The 11,670-nt window shown below is 34.2% G+C and overlaps 1 protein-coding gene across 1 annotated transcript; it reads left to right on the top strand.

Annotated features, from left to right (window-relative positions):
• The first annotated feature begins 10 nt into the window (after positions 1-10).
• Positions 11-11,035, top strand: LOC126814460 (exosome complex component RRP42). The gene is made up of 9 exons (XM_050539605.2): positions 11-182; positions 3,317-3,424; positions 3,812-3,906; positions 5,035-5,200; positions 7,630-7,700; positions 8,031-8,151; positions 8,687-8,745; positions 9,820-9,916; positions 10,779-11,035. The coding sequence occupies exons 1-9, from the start codon at positions 126-128 to the stop codon at positions 10,881-10,883; spliced, it is 879 nt and encodes a 292-aa protein (XP_050395562.1). The 5' UTR covers positions 11-125; the 3' UTR covers positions 10,884-11,035.
• The last annotated feature ends 635 nt before the right edge of the window (positions 11,036-11,670 follow it).

Here is an 11,670-nt window from a genome sequence, read left to right as displayed (position 1 = left end):
ACACATTGTTCGATGACGTACATCGCATTTCCGGTCTGTAGAAAGCATGGAAATTTAGAAAAGAACAATTATTTTTTACATTTCTTTTCAAATTCAGAATTTAATTTTTTAAAATTTTATTAACAATGGCTGATATTAACTATAGTGAGGCAGAAAAAACTTTTATACTTCATGGTATACAGGTAATTATCCATAAAAGTCACGATCTATATTCCTGTTATTACTATTATTACTATTAGTATTAATAGTATTATTGAATTGTAAAAACAGTCGCTCGCCCAGCCTTTGAATTGATTAGGCCTACATTTCCATGCAATATTATTATCACTTTCACTAATCAAAACTAATCAAAGCGCCAATCGCTTCCTGCCGAATTCATAGATTTACCCAAAACAACTTTAAAGAAATTAAATAAAGTAGCAATAGAAATTAAATTCAATTATCTGATTAAAATACAGATCAATATTTCATTTCATTTTTCTATACTTTTGATGGCCTCTACTACATGAAGATCTGACCAGTTGTAGTGGGAGTTCATCCCATAACCGTTTCACCCCGAGCTGTTTCATCCCAACGTAATTTTTTATCGGGCTGTTTCATCCCGGGCTGTTTCATCCCCATTGTTATTATAATAACAGTCAATTAACTGAGTTGTACTTATCGTTAAATAAACTGTTAAACACTTACTTTTTTGTTAAATAAACAATAATGTATGGAATGAATAAGTTTTACTCGTCGATTTTTGTTGATTACCGATCACGACTGAGATTAGTTCACCGCTGTATATTCGTATTGTTTATTCGTATTGTTAGTTAATTGCCGTTATGATTTTAGATTAGTTCACCGATGTTTTTGTAATAAAGTATACCCGTATGTATTGTTTGTTAGTTTATGATGTCTAACATCATTTATCTTCTTTATTAAATTTTATAATTACATATTGACAGCTTAATCACTCGCCAAAATACATCATGGGCTCTATACATATTATCAAATAATCAACTAAATTGCGCAGGAGCCCCTTTTAAATAAGACAAATTAGATTGATAATTAATTTTAAAACTAATCGTTGATTTAATTTCCGTACACGAAATGAAACTAAACAATTCCAAATATAAGAATTCATTTAGAATACCAAAATGTGAATCGTAACACATTATAGTCTAAACTGTGTGATAAATGATAAAATAAATCGTAAATCAATGGAACTTGTTGTAAGGTGGACATTGCATGCTTTCTTTTAATGTTGGGTCATTTGAGGTGCCAGGTAGTCTGAACATCTCAAGATAACACGTGTTGAAATAGTGGCTACGTGCAATTTTATTCTTTGATCTGTTCTATCACTGGCAATCCTGTTATAGTGAAACCAACTAATCATGATAAAAATTGCATTGACATATTGTTATTGGTATTAATGTATAAATAAAATATTAAAAATTCATGTAATACCGGTTTTTAAATTTGTGGGATGAAACGACTCGATATAAGTGGGATGAAAGGACTCGTGTAAATTTGGGATGAAACAGCCCAGATGAAATAGCCCGGGGTGAACCGGTAGTGGGATGAAACAACCTGCTTCCGTGGGAGTATACGTAGGTGGTCATACAAGCGGCTTTTGACCATATGACATTGGACATTTGATTAACCAATCACTAAGTTGATATTTCTAGTAGGATACCCACAGTTCCGTGCATCTCAATCCAAAACTCGCTGTAACAGACCGTTTCATTGACTAATCCCTCAGGTTATATAACAACTCTTCCAGATCCTAGTGTAGTAAAGACAATGAAATTTTGAACTTTAAAAAAATGAAACGATACGAAATAGGATCTGTGATTTAATCAGATTGTTGGCAATTAGAAATGGACACAAATGGGTCGCATATACAGGTAACAATGTAGATGAGGTGCTACATGCATTGATAATGAAATTAAGTTTGCCAGGTGAAACTAAAGGCACCAGATCGTAGCTAAAACAAGCACATCAGATCGTAGCTAATAATAATGTACCGGAAATATAAATGTATATAAACTGATTTACACTCACTCATTTCTGTTTTTACAGTAATTTCTAATCAGTTATATTCGGCGAAATACGCAAAGAGTCCAAACTGAATGGCAGTCTTTGGCGTCTGGTTAAGTTATTCCAGTCTATACCGGCAGTAATCTCCTGTGGGATATGTTTAACCTCATTCATCGAGTTGCTTCATTACCAAAGGCACTCAAAAGCATTCTGGCAGCGATTGGTGTGCCAATTTTAAGATTTTCATTTTGTCTCAAATATTGGATATCAGAAGCCCATCTTTTCATAGTAAGATAACAACATCAATGTTAATCTTTTAGAGGCATTTAGTAACTGGATAGAACAATACACAAAAACACATACTTATGGAAAAACAGCTACTTATTTATTTGGGCGATGTTTCAGAGAGTATTCTTGCAACGTTTATCAAGCTAATACTTTGATCTTCCATTTCTTTCCGGTTTTTTTTTCAGAACTATTAAAAAAAGAGTAAAGTTGTTAAGGATTATTATTTATTAATCAGCTATACATAAAAAAAGAAAGAAAAAAAACATAAGAATGTGTTGTTTTATCAACCTGTTAAGCGTGACGTTTTTAAAACGTTAACTACCCCCTATTGTGTAATTAATTTGACAAAGTGACGAAGAACTATGTACTATGTTCTAAGAAAAGGTTGGGGAAAATACCTCCAAGGGGTTATATTATGCCCTACACACAGTGAGTGGCAAGGGATCTTTTATGTGCACGCCAATGTGTACATGGGACCTCGTTTTTTTCTGTCACTTCCGAATGACTAGACAGTTGTCCTTGTCAGGCCCTCCGTCCTGCATCACTGACAAGAGGGAACCATGCTGGAAAATCTGGATGCACTTTCTTGGCCAATGCAGGGATCGAACACTCGACCTCCAGGCTAGCGAGCCAGCATCTTACCCACTTAGCCACTGTGATCCCCATTTTCTCATAAGTATCAGAAATGTCCATATTAGTTCAAAGTATCGGTGACAGTAATATCCATATTATATTATTTGAGATGTCATAGCATCCATGTCTATTAATATTACTGTTCTCGTTCTCGTGTTACTGGTCCCAAATGTTATCCCACCTTCAGTGAAAGGCTGTTCCAGTTTACACCTGTCCATGTATATCATCCATTGCTAAAGATTAATCTTTGAAATATAATGATGCAGAGTGGTACATATAAGTCAATTTGACCACCAACATGTATACAATGTTCCAGATATTTCATTGTCCCACTTTACCTCTTTCTGTAACATTTCCCACCATAATTTTTAAGGACAAATTTCCATGTAGAGAAGATGGTAGAGGATGTGAAGATTATCGTCATATGGAAATAGAAACAGGTGTTGTATCAAATACGTCAGGTTCTGCAAGATTAAGACTGGTAAGTACTTGATATAATGTGAAAATAAAAATCAGGGATTAGTTACATATGATCTGGTTAATTATGTAGACCAATTTAACATAATAACTGCCCTACTCAGGTAAGCGCCCATCTGTTTGTTTCTCTTTGTATGTTCAATTCACTTTCAAAAGTACATGTAATATGTACATGTAATATGTGGTACGTATATATTCACTTTATGGTCACTTTTAAAAGCTATAACACCTGCTTTAAAATGATTAGACTTTAGGGGACCTCTTTAATCCAGCTGATCCAATGTAATGATGCATAATTTGCTGGAACTATCATTTTCTGCGTAGGCAGGAAATAATGAAGTTGCCTTTGCCCTTTAGTACATTTTATTTTTTCCCCCATTTCTTTTTACAGGCTAATACGGATATATTAGTTGGCGTAAAAGCAGAGTTGGGCGTTCCATCTCCAGAAAAACCAGATTCTGGAAGTATAGAATTCTTTGTTGATTGGTAAGTTGGTCTATTTTTTAAATGAAAATTAATATTCTTCAAAATGATCAAGCCATGTTTTACCCAAATCCACCACTTTTTCAACTCATATCACTATAATTTTATATCAATATTTGATAATATACCATTCTTTTTGCCAAATTTTCATTATTTATTTAAAATCATAGTGTTTTTGTGTCAAAATGGCCCTCAAAATGTGATTTTCAAGCAAGTTTGGAAGTCATAACCATTACACCATTTATAACCCTTATTACTACTTCCAAACTTGCGTGGAAATCACATCACAATCACACAAAAACGCTAAGATTTTAAATTAAAATGACACTTTAGTGTAAAGAATAGTAAATTATCAAAAAGAGTTGAAATAATAGTGGATTTGCCTAATGGAGTCATGGTGATAACCACAATCAATTAGTTATGTAAAGCCTGCTGTTCCCTGCCACCGTCTTGCTAACACTAAAGTCTGTGGGGAAGCATGTAATAGAATTTTTTTTCTGGTCTTGTATATATATTTATACTAATTTGTTGCATAATTTTTATACTCACACATTTTAATGTGGACATATATTGTTGTCGCCGCTGGCCGTCCCAAAGATCTCGGTTCCTTTCGATATTAGTGCTTATCAAATCGTAACTTTGTGGATCATGGTCCCTGATTGTTTGAAAAATCGCGTCTTTAGCTTGTGAAACCTCTAGAGGTCACAATTGATATCCAATTTTAAAAACCGTTAAAATATATCACCGTTACACCCTGATGATTGTACGAAAAATCAAGTTTTTAGCTTGTGGACCATCTAGAGATCACAATTCTTATCTGATTTTGGTGAAACTTAAAACATTTGTTTTTATCCCAAAAATCTTGGTTTCTTTTTGATATTGACGCATGTTGAACCCTAGCATCCTGGATTATGGCTCCTGATTGCAAAATATGGGCTTATCTTGCATGGCAACTGCTTGTTTGTTCATCACAAACCTATGGAGTGTACCACTCTTTTCCATTTTCTCATGTACTTCTGTTTTGGACAGGTTTAAAGATAATGATATCTAGATCAACAATTGTTGTTGATCATGGATACAGTCGTTTCCCTTAACACATTTGGTTATTTATTATGTTTTTACTATCTTTAGTTCAGCTAATGCTACACCAGAATTTGAAGGACGTGGTGGTGAAGAGTTAGCTACAGAAATAAGTACTGTTTTATCTAGATGTTATGATAATTCTGGTTGTTTAGATTTAAAATCTTTATGTATTATTCCCAAACAACAATGCTGGATTCTTTATATAGATGTATTGGTGAGTATATGTTATTATCAACATTATATAGTTTATAAATGAAGGTCAAGGAATGTTTTATAAATCTGACATTATTTATAACTAATATAACCTAGTATAATCTTTGAGTGGCATTTAGCGATTGACCACAATGTAACAACATAACTCACTGGTTAGTACATATATAGCATGATGTTTCAACAATTCTTTTTAAATGTAACCTAACTGTTAAAGATATAGTTCCTTGAAATTCCTGATCTGAAATAGATTACCCCGGATTAGAAAACTTATCCAACCTACTTGGGAATATATATTCGTTGTCTATCTCAGAGATACTTAAAGGAGCTTCCACTTCAAAATTTTCACTACTGGTCATTTTTGGTAATGCACGAAAACTTTGCAAAGTAAATTCGTATTTCATGTTTTTTATTCATGGTAGGGTATTGTGAATTCACGTGTGTATACCTCTTTGTCAGCATGGGGTATACAAAAAAATATATACTGGACTTAAAAATGAAATATTAGTAAGGCTTATGATAATTATTTATTAATTAAATATTCCTTTTTGGCTACTTAAATAATCGAAATAGCTGAATTGGCTATAGATAAACCATTCCAGTGGCCAACACGTAATTACCACGTGCTCTATAGAAAACACACTGACCTGGATAATTATGAGATGTAATACAATAACTTTGATATGAAGATAAATATATAATTATCTCACATTTATTGGTTTTAGATCATCTCTTACGGCATTACGGACCGCAGAATTGTGACGTAAATCTTAATAATAACTAAATAACTAACAGATAACTAACTTCACAGCTACATAGTGGAGGTCGATCGTAGCCATGTTTGAAAATTTGGTTGTGAGAAAAGGTTATTTTTCCGGAGTGCAAAATGACCGATGGGTCAGATCTAGTTACGGTCATTTTCCATAGCCCTCGGTCCCGACTGGCATATACGGCAAACGTGGAACCCATGGTCGCAACGTATATAATAATGTAATTTGAATATACACTATTCAAAACAAGTTAGGGATATTCAAAAACGATTCAAAACTGCGGAAATGCACTGCTGTTTTTATTAGAGGTAACCAGTGTATGTTAATAACAGGCCAATTGCCACGGCCAATTCTTGCAGTGTTGTCGGTTGATGTTGCCGTCGATGAACACGTCTCCCGATCAAATTAAACGTAACACACTTAAGCAAAGATACACTAAACAGTAAATCTTAGGCAAGAACCGATAGGAAAACAAACATGGATAGATAAACCAGCACGCGACAGTTTTCATCAACCCTTCCTTGAAGTGTCAAATTTGACAAGGAACCCCTCCCACGTGTACATGTATGGTGCTATTGTGTGTCGCATGTGCAGCTCAGTGGTTCTGTTGGGGCGATAAGTTCTTCATATGTGAACATACTCTCAAAGCATGTCAAGTGTCCATGACTATTTATCATATCACAACCTGCATAGGTATTTGCACTTCAATATCTCCTACTTTTTTTGAAGATTATATATAAACTGATTACTGTTTTTACTCTAATTTCTAATCAGTTATGTTCGACGAAATACACCAGAAGTCTCAATCGAAAGACAATCTCTAGCGTCTGTTTATTCCAGTCTACAGCGATAGTATTTATTGCGCATGCTCTCCAGATAAGAAAATGGCGTCACCGTTTGATATGACTTCTGGAATATGTCTAACCTCGTTCTTCGAGTCCCATGTAACAAATGAATCTGAAACGCATTATCGTGTACCAAAGGTAAAATGTTGTCTTAAATATTGGATATCAGAAGCCCATCTTTTCCCGGTAAGATCACAACATCAGTGTTGATTTAAATTGACAAAGACTTTGGATGATTTTGAGTGAGAGACTTACATGTAGCTACTTTAAGTGAAAATTTTTGTGACCGTCTACAAATTTTAATTCCTTTACCATGATCAGGTAACGTGTCAGTGGCAGACTCTGTTGGTAATGATCTATAATATAATACAATTTAAGTGTATAATTTTACTTTTCCTCTTCATTACAAATATCATACTTTCCAGAAAAAAAAAGGTTTAGAGAATTGAACTGTTGACCTATTTATGCTGGAGAACATTTCTTTCTACTCTTTATATTAGAATAATGGAATGTGTTTAACATGTCTTCAACAATGTGATTATGTCATCATTAGACTAACATAATTCTTTACTTGTGCAACACCACTTCAAATTCAAATTGCCAGGGACTGTGCACACAGGACCCGTGTTATTCATCCCATCTAAATCCTTAGAAAGCATCACCTCTAAACAATCAGACCTGACTTGAAATATCTCGAAGAGCTTTTGTCTTTGCCAAAATCTGATATGCCTTCAGATTCAGAATTGTGAGTCCCTTACCTAACTATAAGACAGTTTTTGCCAAGAAGAGATTTTGATTTAATTATAATATTGTTTCAGTTATTAGAATGTGGTGGGAATTTATTTGATGCAGCTTCTATAGGGGTTAAAGCTGCTCTATATAATACAAGGTAAGTGCATAATGTATGTATAGCTTGAGGAGATACCATCATCAAATTTCAACTGCATACAGTTCATTCAATATCTGTTATTTATTTGCAATATTAGATTACCAAACAAGTTTTAATATCATAGGTGGATAACAAATAACAACAACAGTACTAGCTCACAGTTTATTTTGATTTTAAATGCACATCGTGGCCTTATTTGTTGAAAAATATATTTAATTATAATTTAAAAGTCACACTATCTGTCCACCATCTTGAACTATCATCTTTTGGTTTTTATTTAAGTTAGAGATTCTCTATAGAAAAAGATAATAAAATATATGGGTTTTGTAGAATACCTAATGTAACAGTTAATCAAGAAGATGATGAAATGGAAATAGAATTATCTGATGATCCATATGATGTTAAAAGATTAGATATATCTTCATCACCTTGTATTGTTACACTGAGTAAGGTATGATTATAAATGATTTGGTGCAAAATGCAGATTATTACTTTGAGTTCACTGTTTGTTACAAACATCTAGGGCAGTGATCGTGTTTATGTCACATGTCTTCTTGGTTTAATTTAAATTTCTATATCCGTGACCGTACATGGCAAAGATTTTACTTATTACTACTACTAGCAGCTGCCGACAATCCTGCCATGATAGGATTTTCCCCAGTCTTATACTTGTACCTAACAAGGAGTAGGGTCAACTGCTTAACCATGTGCATTTTCTCCAGGCAGTCCAGTTTTTTTCCACACAAGACTCTTTTGTGCGGACAAATTATTAAAATAACAAGCCAACATTTAGGTTCATATCATCACTAATACCAAAATTAATTACCGGTACTTGCACATTTATCTTTATACAATGCACAGCTCGCTTGATTTATGTTCCCTTCCTTTTTGACTAATGGAACTTCACTGGTATTGTTACAGGCAACCATTTAATACCTATGTACAAAGTTTTGCTAAAAATATTGTTATAGTATGTTTTATTACAGATTGGACATTATCATGTTGTTGATGCTAGTCAGAAAGAAGAAACTTGTTGTTTAGCAAGGTAAGTGTATCCTTGCTTTCCAGGTATAAAATATTCCCCATTTATGTTTCTAAATTCATACTTCTGGTATCAGGAAACATCTTTAGCCTACTATACAAGATTTGGATTATAATGATACATGTAGAAATAAATAGTACCTGCTATCCACAGAAATAATTGTATCTTGGCATCGATCAGAAAGGAGAAAGATTGGATATGGCTTTCATCAAATGCAATGTACATACTCTAAAATTCTAAATTGACCCATTGTTATCAGGAATTGGTGATCATCAATCTGTCTGCTTAATTTTTAAGTCCATTCTTTCGCGAATGATAATTACCCTGTGAAATACATCTAATAATTGTACAGAAATAAAATGAGATGAAAGGAACTACAAAATCTGTGCTTTGGTCTGTAGAACAAGATAATAATTAGTTACTGTTTGTATATGAACTTGTATTCAGCTTAGAGTAAAGTAACTGGTACTGCTTGTAAACAAACTTTGGTCTTTAACATATGACGAGATAAATGTAGAACCTTCAAATGTTATGTTTGTAGTAAGTCATTTAGCCACACAGTCCTTTCATCATAAAAAAAGAAACTTGACAGTTGCAATTCAAAGAAATGAAATGAAATGAAAAGGGGTTTAACGTCCTACTGTTCTGCTCCAAACTGAACTAATGAAAATGGGCATACACCATACAGTGTGCTATGAGGGAAGTTTTGCAAGGACAGCGGCACTACGGCCTACGATTTCCAACTGTCAAGGGATCTGTTAAGTGCATGCCAATGTGTACACAGGACCTCGGTTTTTCGAACCATCTGCATGACTAGACAGCTCTCTTGTCAGACCCTCCGTCCTGCATCACTGACAAGGGAGAACCATGCCAGAAAATCTGGATTAACTATCTCAGCCAATGCAGGGATCGAACACCCAACCTCCAGGCTAGCGAGCCAGCATCTTACCCACCGTGACCCTCCAACTCAAATAGAAAATAAAATGGGTTAGTCTAAGTATGATCTATTAAAGAGTTGACCAGACACTAAATACCATTAGGAATTTGAATAATAGTTTTCTCTATTTATTTAAACAGATTAATGATGGGTGTGACAGCTAAGGGAACAATATCAGCTTTAAAGAAAGAAGGTTGGGGTAGTTTAAATCCAGAAAGTATATTTGATATGATGGAGGTAAATACATTTGTTTTAATTTCATGTTTTTGGGGTTTTTTTTTTGTAGTAGTATATTCATGAATTGTTACATCTAAAAAATAACCAGAGCCACATTATGATGAGCAGATTTTAGTTGAAATATGCATTTTTCTTGAAATATGCTTTCATTATAAGCAGGCATAAGAAATACCCATCACCAAAACAGTTGATTTCTTGCAGTCCTCTAAATCAGGGATTCCCAACTACCGGCGATTTTATTATTTTATGCACATCCTTTTTAGCAAATGTTATCTTCTTCGTTTAGATTAAACTGTGTTTAAAACCATGCTTAATGAATCAAAGTAGGAAAGACAAATGAAATGGGGTTAAACGTCCTACTGTTCTGCTCCTAAACTGGGCTAATGAAGACGCCATACAGTGTGCTATGAGGGAAATTTTGCCTGGGCAGCAGCACTACGACCTACTCTTATATCGAATTCCAACTGCCATGGGATCTTTTACCTGCATGCCAATATGTACACGGAACCTCGGTTTCGATCCATCCGAACGACGAGACAGCTGTCCTTGTCAGGCCCTCTGTCCTGCATCACTGACAAGGGGAAACCACGCCGGAAAATCTGGATCGAACACCCGACCTCCAGGCTAGCGTCTTACCCACTTAGCCACATGATCCCCCAAGTAGGAAAGACGGGTTTACAAGAGTTGTATGGTGCATCTGAATCTGTGTGTAAACAAATTGACGTATGTTTATGTAAAAGGTTGGCCATCCTGATCTACATAATATGGTTCAATTAAAATTGACTGTTTTAGTGTATATCTTCTTACTGAATGTTTTGCATGGGAACTTAAACTTGTAATAGAAATGTATTTATTATTATAGACTGGCAAGAAGATAGGTCAGGTATTAAATACTAGTTTATTGAATGTATTAGAAGAAGAAGAAAAAAGTGGAAATAAGCGTAAAACAGTTGGCTTTCTGAAATAGTGACATGTAAATAACAAACTTCTGCTCAATATAGTGCATTTTTAAGGGATTGCTATAAAGTGTGAGACAAGATTCATATAAAAACTGAAGTGAAATATATGTAAGGTTTAACATGAATATGTTTACTTGTATAAAGTATGTTTATAAAGTTATTCAACATTCTCATACCCACAAATGTTCAATCTTTCAGAATACATTATGATTGTCTGCTATTTTTAATCTCACTGACCAATCAGAAAGTTCGAAGTCTTGGGACTAGCTTCCGTTTTGCTTATTCGCCAACAACATAATAGTCTCTATCATTCAGACCAATTTTCTACGAATACTAGTGAGCATATCTTGGTCATTGGCTCGATTATCTGGTCTTTTATGTTATCATGTACGAAATCTACGTTTTTCAGTTAGAGAGCGTAATAAGGGGGGTAAATATATAGTCCTAGAACAAAATGTTGCTGCTTATAAAATTAATTTAGGAATTGTCATTTCAGAAAATTCTTTTTGCATTGCATGTTAAACATCCTACTCGCCTCAAACATATCTCTCAAAGATCATATCTATGGTTTTTATTAATCCTTATTCTTATAAGTATATTAACGCATGAATTATGGGAATTAAATTGGGAAGGGGCGCAACTCTTTCTTGACATTAGCTAAAATGTTCCATTGCCCAAGCGTAACCGGGAGTTAGTTTTTTTATGTGGTAGATTATCCAGTAAAATTTCGTCAAATATGGCCAACTGACCTAGGCCTACCGTGACTACCAACAACAAGGAGTGAATGTCAAAAAC

This window comes from Patella vulgata, chromosome 3 (assembly GCF_932274485.2).
Source record: "Patella vulgata chromosome 3, xgPatVulg1.2, whole genome shotgun sequence".
In the NCBI taxonomy this organism is placed as follows: domain Eukaryota; kingdom Metazoa; phylum Mollusca; class Gastropoda; family Patellidae; genus Patella; species Patella vulgata.
The sequence above is the reverse complement of the archived record's forward strand: the minus strand, read 5'-3'. Positions and strand labels throughout refer to the sequence as shown.

Bases quoted from the DNA above. Each gene is read 5' to 3' on its own strand.
- LOC126814460 (XM_050539605.2), top strand. From the start codon at position 126: ATGGCTGATATTAACTATAGTGAGGCAGAAAAAACTTTTATACTTCAT. The intron at 5,201-7,629 runs GTGAGTATATGT...ATATTGTTTCAG, and splicing joins TTCTTTATATAGATGTATTG to TTATTAGAATGTGGTGGGAA. The intron at 8,746-9,819 runs GTAAGTGTATCC...TTATTTAAACAG, and splicing joins GAAACTTGTTGTTTAGCAAG to ATTAATGATGGGTGTGACAG.